General features: G+C 35.0%; 1 protein-coding gene across 5 annotated transcripts in view; it reads left to right on the top strand.

Annotated features, from left to right (window-relative positions):
• LOC109112056 (gamma-aminobutyric acid receptor subunit alpha-2-like) overlaps nt 1-12,155 on the top strand; it is a 56,409-nt gene that overhangs the window by 33,008 nt on the left and 11,246 nt on the right. For 4 of the 5 annotated variants that reach the window (XM_042737989.1, XM_042737987.1, XM_042737988.1 and 1 more), the window contains exons 6-8: nt 1,731-1,813; nt 1,918-2,061; nt 10,255-10,407. In XM_042737989.1, the coding sequence (XP_042593923.1) occupies nt 1,731-1,813; nt 1,918-2,061; nt 10,255-10,407 (380 nt within the window). The remainder of the gene's footprint in view (nt 1-1,730; nt 1,814-1,917; nt 2,062-10,254; nt 10,408-12,155) is intronic. The other variant, XM_042737991.1, reaches the window with a different exon arrangement.

The raw sequence follows: 12,155 nt of genomic DNA, 5'->3' as shown, positions 1-12,155 counted from the left end.
GTTTTGGATGATTATTTATATTTATATAATTTGTTTATAGTATGGTTTTGTATTTTGTTATATTTTTTAAAAAATTTATTAAAGCAACACTTTTGTTTTTGCCCCCATTTTTAACTTTTTCTATGTACACAAAAGGCCTATTTCTCTCAAATATTGTTCACAAATCTGTCTAAATCTGTGTTAGTGAGCACTTCTCCTTTGCCGAGATAATCCATCCACCTCACAGGTGTGGCATATCAATATGCTGATTAGACAGCATGATTATTGCACAGGTGTGCCTTACACAATAAAAGGGCACTCTAAAATGTGCAGTTTTACTGTATTGGGGGGTCCAGGGTGGGGTCCGACACATCTCCAGTGCAACACATCTCCTTCGCATAGAGTTGATCAGGTTGTTGATTGGGGCCTGTGGAATGTTGGTCCACTCCTCTTCAATGGCTGTGCAAAGTTGCTGGATATTGGCAGGAACTGGAACCCGCTGTTGTATACGCCGATCCAGAGCATCCCAAACATGCTCAATGCGTGACATGTCCGGTGAGTATGCTGGTCATGCAAGAACTGGGATGTTTTCAGCTTCCGGGAATTGTGTACAGATCCTTGCAACATGGGGCCATGCATTATCATGCTGCAACATGAGGTGATGGTCGTAGATGAATGGCACAACAATGGGCCTCGGGATCCCATCATGCTATCTCTGTGCATTCAAAATGCCATCAATAAAATGCACCTGTGTTTGTTGTTGATAACATACGCCTGCCCATACCATAACCCCACCACCACCATGGGCCACTCAATCCAGAACGCTGACATCAGCAAACTGCTCACCCACACAACGCCATGCATACTGTCTGACATCTGCCCTGTACAGTGAAAACCAAGATTTATCCGTGAAGAGAACACCTCTCCAAAGTGCCAGACGCCATCGAATGTAGGCATTTGCCCACTCAAGTCGGTTACGACGACGAACTGCAGTCAGGTTGAGACCCCAATGAGGATGACAAACATGCAGATGAGCTTCTCTGAGACGGTTTCTGACAATTTGTGCAGAAATTCTTTGGTTATGCAAAGCGATTGTTGCAGCAGCTGTCCGGGTGGCTGGTCTCAGACGATCTTGGAGGTGAAGATGCTTGATGGTGGGGTCCTGGGCTGGTGTGGTTACACATGGTCTGTGGTTGTGAGGCCAGTTAGATGTACTGGCAAATTCTCTGAAACGCCTTTGGAGACGGCTTATGGTAGAGAAATGAACATTCAGTTCACGGGCAACAGCTCTGTTGGACATTCCTGCAGTCAGCATGCCAACTTCACGCTCCCTCAAAACTTGCGACATCTGTGGCATTGTGCTGTGTGATAAAACTGCACATTTTAAAAAATTATATATATAAAAATATATTATTACTCTTTGAAGTAACCATTTTGTTTCATTCAGCATCATTACTCCAGTCTTCAGTGTCATTGCTCCAGTCCATTATGCTGGGTAATATGCTTTACTGCAATCCACAGTTGTGCTCAAGGTTTCTTTGATGAATGAAAAGTTCAAACGCACAGCATTTATTTGAAATATAAGTCTTCTCTAACTGTTTAAATGTATTTACTGTCACTTTTGATCAATTTAATGTGTCCTTGCTGAATAATTAATTTCTATTTATTTCTAAGCTATATAGAACCACCCACTCATGCTAGTAATGGCATAACATGTCTGCTTTTGCTGTGTTTGTAAATGTAAATCACAGGTTGACAGTGCACGCTGAGTGTCCGATGCATCTCGAAGATTTCCCCATGGACTTCCACTCCTGTCCTCTCAAATTTGGCAGCTGTGAGTAACAGCATGGAGTGTCTTGCTTGTAATGATTGATTTAAACTTTCAAACAATCATCTGCAAAGTTTTAATTGTGGCCCCCACTTAAATCATTCCTACAGATGCTTACACAACAACAGAAGTGACGTACACCTGGACAAAGAACGCATCCAATTCTGTGGTGGTAGAAGAGGAAAGCTCTAGATTAAACCAGTATGACCTGCTGGGACAAACCGTGGGCAACGAAACCATCAGATCCAGCACTGGTGAGTCTAGATTCTTACAGATTGATGGATATGGTTTCATTATATAGAAAACAAGCAAAAGATTCTTCAAGGATGCTTCCAAAGTCAATCACATGTATTTGAAACAACATGACAGTAAGTAAAAGATGACAGAAGTTACATTTTTGGTTAAGTTTGTCCTCAAACAAAATCTCTGAAAGCCTCAGAGACTGAACAGACACGTTAGATAAATACACAAGGATGATATTGAAGGATTGTCTGATGTCACGGCAGATTTGTCCTTCTTTCTGTCATAGTTTATCAAGCACACATTCGTTCTGTTCTGCCAAATCTGCTGTGTGCTTTTATGCTGTCTCTGGTGTGGTTTAAAAAGATCTTTGGTGTAGATTCAAGTGGTTTTGTCTGTCTGTTCCCGTCTTTCTCTCTCTCTCATGCACATCTTTGGTTTGCAGTGACATTTCTTGCGTGTTGGCATTTGGTAGCTCAGTAAAGCGAACATATCCTCAACGTGGGGTGAGATCAAGGCCAGAGCACGTACAACATATTCCACTTCAGTTGAGTACAGGGACTGTACAACAACAACACCCAAAAGACACACCTCATGTCATGTTTAAAACATTATCTTTACAAATGGATGGCATATTCTCAGTTTATAAGAAATTAAAGACATTCTGGATTTTTTTCTTGCTCAGCAGTAATGATAAACATGTATGGGATTATTAAAATATGGATACTGATAACTAGAGAACAGAGTAACTAATGGCAGATATATAACTAATATACACTACTCTTCAAAAGTTAAATTTTTTAATGCTTTTGGAATAAGTCCCTTATGCTCACCAAGTCTGCATTTATTTGATGCACAGTAAAACAGTAAAAACAATGTAAATAACTGTTTTTCAATTTTTTTCTACTTTCTAGTTTTCGATTTATACATATCATGAAAATGTGACTTTTTAGTGTTCCGTTGAACACTATTTTAAGTCCCAGCCTCAGGAGACAAGATTTATTTACTGTATATTATAGTGCTGCCACACAGATCTAATATAAACATGCAGTTTCTTTCCCAGCTGTTTACCTTCACAGACATAACCAACTGTTTTCACAACTCGTGTTTTTTTAACATAAAATTTTGTATATTTGACAGTTTATGTGCAATAGCAAATTAAAGACCTTAGTGTGACGATGTCATGTCACAACTGCTTTCTATGCATGTGCTTCGGATGTGTGTGCTCAGAAAACCGTATATAGTACCAGAATTTTAAACTAATATGGTTTAAAGGTGCCATAGAATGCAAAAAATCACTTTTATAAGGTGTTTGAACACAGTTGTGTGGCCGCACTGTGTGAAAACAGTTTCCATTTCATTTCCTAAGACAGTATTCCCCTGCCGAGCAATGGCTTTGCTTGTTGTGTCCTGCGGGATTGGTGTCTTCTGCTCAGACCCATTTGTTAAGCTCCGTTTACATCATCCATAGCAAGCGGATGTACTCAAACCGGTACCGGCGACATGCTCACACAAATGTGTGCATTAAAACACACATGCATGAGCCTTTGGGGCTTTTCTCCCGAGGCTCTTGTAAGTCCCCATCATGTGATGTGAGATTAATCATTCATTACAACAGGGTGAACATGCCGTCTAGTGTGAAGGAAATTGGGTCATCTGCCACACTTGAGTGTGCACTACATTTTGCACACTTGAGTGTTTGTAATATCTGAAGGATTTTTTAATACCTTTCTTCCTTGAGGCCACAGGCTGGGAAACCACTTAGAGTAAAACCACTCCAGTATGTGTATGTGTGTTTGTGTGTGTGTGTGCGCGCATGTGTTCGCATTGATTAATGATGCAATGAAGGGGTGTGTTTCGGAAAAAACCAAGTGCAGTCGAAAGGCCCAATGTCAGGTGGGCACTTAAACATGATGTCAGGGTTCGTGATGCCCATGTGTTATTCAGGCTTGTCTTGGCTTTAAGATAACAACGAATACACATTTGTATATCAATGAGTGAATCTATTTTATAGGTCATATTTCATCCCAAAAATCAGGAAAGGAAATATTTGAAATAATATTTTGCTTAAAGAACATTAAGCCTATTTTTAGGACCATTAAGATTTTATGACATTATTTTCATGAAAATCAGCAGTGTTACATTAATGAGAATCTAATGGGATGTTCCATTGTGAATAATGAGGAATACAAAAGAAAGAAAGAAAGAAAGAAAGAAAGAAAGAAAGAAAGAAAGAAAGAAAGAAAGAAAGAAAGAAAGAAAGAAGAGTGGGGTCTAAACATTTAATCCCAATGACTTAATAAAAATATATCAATTTTCTATTCCACAGAAAGTTGGGTTTGAACAATCATGATGACCGAATGTACATTTTTGGGTAAACTAACCCTTTAATGGTTCTTTAAATTAGTCTTAGTTTTCTTAATTTATAAAATGGTTATGTTATGTTATTTTTTGTTTTGTTGGGGGGTGTTATGTTATGTTTTTTTTTTTTATGTTTTGTGTTATGTTATGTTATGTTATGTTGTGTTTTTGTTGTTTTGTTGTTTTTTTTTTTGTTTTTTTTTTATTTTTTTTGTTATGTTATGTTATGTATGTTATTTATGTTATGTGTTATGTTGTTTATGCTGTTATATGTATGTGTTATGTGTTTGTGTTTATATTTATGTTGTTATGTTAGTTATGTTACATGTTATATGTTATATGTTATGTTATGTTATTTTTTTGTTTTGTTTTTTGTTATGTGTTATGTGTTATGTTATGTTATGTGTTTGCTATGTGCTATGTGCTATGTGCTATGTGTTATGTATGTTATGTTATGTTATGTTATGTTATGTTATGTGTTATGTTGTTATGCTGTTATATGTTGTGTTATGTGTTGTGTTATATTATGTTGTTATGTTATGTTATGTGTTATGTTGTTATGCTGTTATATGTTGTGTTATGTGTTGTGTTATATTATGTTGTTATGTGATGTTATGTTATGGTTTTATGTTATGTTATGTTATGTTCTGTTATGATCTGTTATGTTATGTTATGTTATGTTATGTTATGTTATGTTATGTTATGTTATGTTATATGTTAAGTTATGTATGTCCTAGATCTTTTCATGAAATTAACTTGCACAAAACAATTGTTAAATGTCCAGTTCACCCAAAAATGATAAATCTGTTATTATTCACTCACCCTAATGTCTTTTGAAACCTTAATGGTAAAATGTTATTGAATGTACAAAATGACAAGAAAGCACCACAGACATTTGGAACAACATGAGGGTGAGTTTATGACACATTCTTTTGTTTATGTTTTGGTGAACTACTGCTTTAATCACAGAATCGCCCCTCTCTTTTTGTTCATCTCTTTTCTGTTTATCATGATGTTCACAAGCTGAGATCTGTGTGTTTTTGTGAGATCATTACTGGCGAACATGCTTGATGGCGATGGTTTCATCAAAGTGTATTGGCTTCCCCTGCGTAAAGATGGAAAACGAGAGACAGAGAGAGAGAGAAGGGGAAAGATCAAATGATGTTGGCATACTGTCAGTGACATCGTGCTTAGAAGATGAGACATCTGGATTTCAGGCAGCATCACCATGATGATCAGCAACATGGTTGCAGTAGGAGAGAGCGACACACGCTTGCTAGCGGTAATTAGTTGTGTAGATCTGTCATCGTTTGCAATGCTTTTGTGTTTGTATGTGAAGGAACAGACTTCTGACTCTCAGCATAAAGTCTAGTGTACATAGCAGCTTATTATGGCCCAAAAAACACCCACTTAGATATGAAGAGATTGTCTGATAAATATATAAAAGTGACCAGCCACAATTTATCTTCTTTTAGTGATGGAAATAGAATCTGAAATAGTTTTTTAGTGATGGAAATAGAATCTGAAACACAATAATTCGCTTTTTTCACACTGCAAAAAAAATTCTTATTTAGTATTTTTGTCTTGTAAATATCTAAACATTCTTAAATCAAGATACATTTACTTGAGAAGCAAGTATAAATTATGTTTTGATTTAGATATTAAAAAATATCTAAATTAAGTGAGTCTATGCTTGAAACAAGAAAAAAAAATGATAAGGTTAAATTTATTAATATCAGTTAACTGCATTATTTAATATTAACTAACAATGAAGAATACTTCTTTATTAATCTTGGGTAATGTTAATTTTAGCATTTACTAATATATTAAGATTATTTAAATGCAGTAGCCTTGTTATGTAAGATGTTAAAAATGTTATGTTAAAAATTTATTGTATATGTTTTATCAAGTTTATTTATTTATTTATTAATGCATACTAATACATATTGTGCCTTTTAATATTATTTAATGGATCTGAGCTAACATGAACTAACAATGAATAGTTGTACTTTTATTAATATTTATTTATTTTTTTATTTTTGATTTTTTTTAATTGATCTGAGCTAACATGAACTAACAATGGTTGCCAGAATACTTTTGTAAAAAAATACAGAAAAACTGTAAACACAATTACGGCCAAAAACTGTAAATTTTACAGTATAAAACTGTTTATTTACAAAACAAGAAAATTTGAATGTAAACCAGTAAATTCAACAACGCGACACTGCTATTAAAATCTGTTTTGTACCTTTAACATACTGACAACCACCATAATAATGCAGGTGGTAAAAGAGAAAGCCACATGACGACTCGAAGTTCAAGTTTATATAATAATATATAGAAGGTGCACAAAGTCATTCATGCAAACACAAAACACCATCATGGTGACACACGATACTTAAACAATTCAATAAACTTTCTTTAAACAGCAGAAGATGTAAACATAAAGCCCAAATGTACAACTGATAACAAAAAACTATTAAAAAAACATGATTATTTAAACAAAATACTTTCAAATGTGGAGCGTCACACAGGGAATTCTGGGAATATCAGTTTACAGTTTTTGACTGTAAATTATACATTGATTTGTTTCTTTTTTTATTTCTAAAAACTGTAAAATTAACAGCATTTTACTGTAAAATTACATGAAATGTCTGGTTAGATCTTTTACAGTTTTTCCCTGTATATAGTACAGGAACTTACTGTTAACCTATTAACACTTTTTTTTTTGTAGCGTTTTTTACAAAATTTTACAGTTAAAATGACACTTATTTTTTACAGTGTAGATTGATAATACATTTTGAAATAAATGTATTGCTCATTCTTAGTTAATGTGAATTTAATAACTTTAATGAGACCTTGTTTTAAAGTGGTAAAAAAAATAGCTATCAATGTGGTATGAAAATTGAACTTTTTGTTGTATTAAAAATGACTTTTAATTTTGTTTGTAAATTGAACAAGATTATGTTTCTTTCCCCACTGACAGATAGAATTTATAGATAGAACACAAGGAAAAAATATTAAATATTGAGTAAGAAAATTGTTTTTTTTTTCAGTATAATTAATTGAATACTGTTGAGAAAATTTTATTTGACGACAGTTTTCAAGAGCTTTTTTTATTGCTCCGTCACTCACCTTTTCAAACAGACTCCATATAGTCGTGTCTCAGAGGGCCGTTTCTTTGTCTTCATTAAATGATGTGTAAAAAAAAATGATCGTCTTTCTCCTGTTATTACTGTGTTGGTCTTCAGGTCAGGGTAAGGTCGGGCTTCTTAATGAGAATCTTTGTGTCGAGCGTAGAGTTGCTGTAATATATTAGCTCCCTTCCAAACCCTAGGGAGCTGTCTATCTAGACAACATTTTTAGGTATCATGCACGCTCCCAACTTTTTCCACTTTCCACTTTCAAATATCCACTTTCATGAATAATAAAGGTTCTTCATGGAAGCATCAATGCCATTAAAGGAACTGTAACTTTTAAGTAAGCATTAATGGAGTGTATTTGTAAAGCAATTTATTTCATCCACTCATGGGGTTTGATTTTGATTATGATGCTGTCTTGTAAAGCATCTGCTTATGTAAATAGTAGACAGCAGAGCAGCTCACTGGGGTTTGGAACGGAGCCAGTGTGTGTTCTGGAATCACAGCATCTCCTGTGACCTCCTGTGACTGATCATCATCTTCACGCTTTAATTAACATCTTCACGGTGCACAGACTGCGGCTCGGACACACACTAACACAGTTTAGTTACAAAACCTAATGAGCTTCCTCACTGAATGCTGCCTACAAAGGCAAAATCCTATTATTATTTTATTTATTTTTTTAATTAGCTTTTATTTTTATATTTTCAGTTTTGTTTGTTTCATTTAATTTTATTTTCATTTATGTAGTTTAATTAGTCATTTGTATTACTGTTTTTTTAAACATTTCTATTTAGGTGTTATTTATTTTTATTTCAGTATAGTTTTAGTTCAGTTTTAGTTTTTATTTCCATTTAGTCATTTTAGTTGTTTAAATTATTTCAGTTAATTGCCATGGTGACTTTTTTATTTTATTTTATTTTATTTTATTTTTTTTTTTTTTTTTTTTTTTTTTAGTTATTTTTATTTTATTATATTTTTTTTTTTTTTTTTATTTTTTTTGTTTTTGTTTTTATTGCTTTTTGATGTTTGGGCATGATTTTTGGTTTTGCTTTAGGTTTTTTTTTGTTGTTGTTGTTTGTTTGTTTTTTGAGGTATCCAAGAAGTTTTGTGCCTACCATTTGGACCAGTCTTCATGTCAAGAGTGAGCGTATGATGCTTTAAAATCCTGCCAAAGTAGGCAGCACACTAGGTTTGGAAAGAGATCTATTTCTTTCTCCACAGTCTCTAAAAAAACGCAGCTTTTTACTCTGTAGAGGCACATTCTCTTACACATATACAGGCCTGAACTCTCACCTTCTGTGTCTCTCTCTGTGCACATTTACATTTCATCATGCCGTTTCTCTTGTGGACTGCTGTTAATTAAATTAAATCAGATGTGGCTCAGACTCATCTGTGCTTATTTTCCCTAACACGGTTTCGTGCTGAGCTAACCGGTGCTTGTGAAAGAAGGAAACAAACTCAGAGAGGGTGCTGTGTGCAGTTGAACAAGAAAAGGAAGAGTAGAAGAGTGGGTTTTACAGGATTAGAGCTGGCTAAAATCCGTCTGTGCTTCCTCTGCAGAAAAGATGAGGAGATCCCCCCCTTTGCCAAATGGCACCAGCATGGCGTCCTCCACCAAGATCCAAAGGCGTCAGATAGATTTCTCTCTTCCGTTGCCATGGGCAACCAATGTCTTCCTCCATCTTTTGGTTATGCTGTCCCCCTCTCTTTCTGTTTTGTGGGCTGCTCGCCGGTAGAGATTCTCTATTTCCAGGCGGCTTGCCACGTTTCTGTGTCTCTTTGAGCAGTTGGGATATTGCTCTGTGATAATGAGGTTAAAAACCTCATGATGATGTTGAGGAGATTTTCTCTCTTTATGCCATTTTGCTTGGTAAAAAAACTGACCTGATCTTTTCATCCAGGGCTTCGTGAGATGAGGTGTAATTGTGGCATCCCTCAAAGAGCTCCCGGCTTATAATTACATTTATCTTTCCCTCCCCTGCTTTGTGACATCAGCTCTTTCGGAATATCCTCGGTCGCAATATGCGTTTCATAATCCTGCTCTTTGATGTTCTATTTACAGAGTGCCGCTTCTTCACCTGGTCCCATTTTGCACACTCTTTACTTATGATTTCCCATCAGGATCCAAAATTAGATTTTTGTCAGCACTTTCTGATGGCTGGTGAATTGGGGAAATTCATCAGACATAAATATTTCTTACTGATCATGGAACTGTATTTGGCATTATTCCATTAATATTATATCATTTGTTGACCCGACAAAATAATTATTTAGCTGTTTTTCCATTGTGTATTTGCAGGAAATTAATCATATTTTGCAGTCAATGTATCACGATTCATCAAAACTTTGATTCTCATATTTTTTTTAGAATTCTTCACCATTCTTGGTGTAGCTACTAAAGTGTGTATCTTTCCAAACCCCAGGTTTACAAGTATTTAAATCACAGTCAATGTCACAGTCAATGTCAAATTGTGATTTAAATCAGAAGTCATGTGACAGTCACTAAGCTTTATAAGTAAACCTCTTGTATGCATGACTTGAATTGCTCACATTACCTACACATTATTGTTAGTTAATATTCCGATTTAAACCATTTATTATGTTGTGAACTCAAAAGTTACTTGCTAGTTGGTCTTATTTACTTAAAGCCGATTTTTAGTCTTATTTTGGACGGTTTCCCATAACTCTCTTTTGTCCTCACAGGTGAGTACACTGTGATGACAGCCCACTTCCACCTGAAGAGGAAGATCGGTTATTTTGTGATTCAGACGTACCTGCCATGCATCATGACCGTCATCCTGTCCCAGGTGTCCTTCTGGCTGAACCGAGAGTCTGTTCCAGCCCGGACTGTTTTTGGTGAGTTTAATCTCAAACTTAATCATAAATTTCAGATTGATCTGGGGTTTTGGAAAATTTCATACTTTGGAAGCTACTTCAAAGAAGTGAAAAAAGCCTATTTTTATGTGTATTTTGGCTTGAAATTCCAATGTTAGGTGTTTTGATACCATAAATGGAACTGTAATAACCAGAAACCATCATCTTGAGTGTGTTTATCATGTTACATGTTGAGTTTTGAATATATTGGTTGTCACTGTTGCCAAACTGATTTTGTGACTTCTGCAGGATTTTATGATGCGCTATTGGCCTCCAGCCAAACTGATGCAGAAAATCTGCATAAATTAATTTAGTGTGACAGATTAATGGAGGACTAAGGTCACACTGTAAATTAAAATTGACATGGCTGAGATTGAGTCTAGATTTACAATTCTAACAATAGATATATATGCTGTATGTAGTGTGTGTCTATATATAATTTATCTCACTGAAGAAATTAACTGAGAATTAACTGAATAAAAATGTATGGTATAGAAAAATCCAGTTACCATAGTTACCCATTAATTTCTAAGGGGAAAACTTAAGAGATGTTTTCACTATCTGTAGAAAGTAAAACATGCAAAAAATATACTTTTACTTTTCTGGAATATAATTATAATAAACAAAGATTTTTGTGAATCCCAGTCTTTGATTACCAGATGTTATCTGGCCCTTTTACAGGTTAAATAAGTAAAAAGGGGGAAACACATTTTTGGTTCCCTGGAGGACCTTTCAGTAAAACGTTTTTAAAAGAACCATTTTTCTTACTGTGAAGAACTTTTAAAAAATCTGAAGAACATGTCACCACTATAAAGACTTTTTATGGAATGGAAAAGTTCCATGAATGTAAAATGTTCTTCGTGAAAACGTAGATGCCAATAAAGAACCTTTCCATTACACAAAAGGTTATTTATAGTGGAAAAAGGTTCTTTGGGTAATCAAAATGTTCTTCATACTAAGAAAAATTTATTTTAAAAGGGTCATGAACTGCCTTTGGATTTTTTATTTTGTACTGTTCTCTGATCTGAAACTTCATTAAAAATAAAGTTCATCAAATAATGTTTATCATTTGGTTTCTGTGTAGACCTGCGTTTGCCTCTCCCATTATTTCCACTACGTACACAAATCGGTGGGTGGCGCTAAACAGGCAGTGATGTAGAAGCAAGTGTTGATCTTCTTCTGTGGAGGCGGAGTTTATCCACACTATTACATCATAGAGTAGAACAGGGTTGAAGAACTCTGGTCCTGGAGAGCTGCAGTCCTGCAGAGTTAAGCTCCAACCCTAATAAAAACTCACCTGTCTGTAGCTTCCTAGTAACCCTTCAGACCTGGATTAACTTGTCATGTGTGATCTTCTGTATATCAAAAGATCAAGGGAATTTTGATTTCTCAGTTCATGACCCCTTTAAGAACTGTTTAGTAAAAGGTTCTTTGGAGATCCAAAAATGGTTCTTCTATGGCATCATAGAAACTTTTATTTACAAGAGTGTACTAATGCATGGGGAAACTTTAATAAGTTTGTTTTTCCCCACATGTACATTTATCTATCAACATCTGTTTTCAGCAATCTGGCCTGCCTTTATAAACAAAAAGCTAGCCAATGGTGGGGGATATCTACATATAGAGTAGGATAAACAAGCTATTTATTTCTCCCAAAAGACCATGGAAAATAGTCCTGATATACAAAGCATGACTTTTTGGTGGAAGAAAAACTGGAGCATGTTTTCCAA

Source organism: Cyprinus carpio, chromosome B14 (genome assembly GCF_018340385.1).
Source record: "Cyprinus carpio isolate SPL01 chromosome B14, ASM1834038v1, whole genome shotgun sequence".
In the NCBI taxonomy this organism is placed as follows: domain Eukaryota; kingdom Metazoa; phylum Chordata; class Actinopteri; order Cypriniformes; family Cyprinidae; genus Cyprinus; species Cyprinus carpio.
The sequence above is the reverse complement of the archived record's forward strand: the minus strand, read 5'-3'. Positions and strand labels throughout refer to the sequence as shown.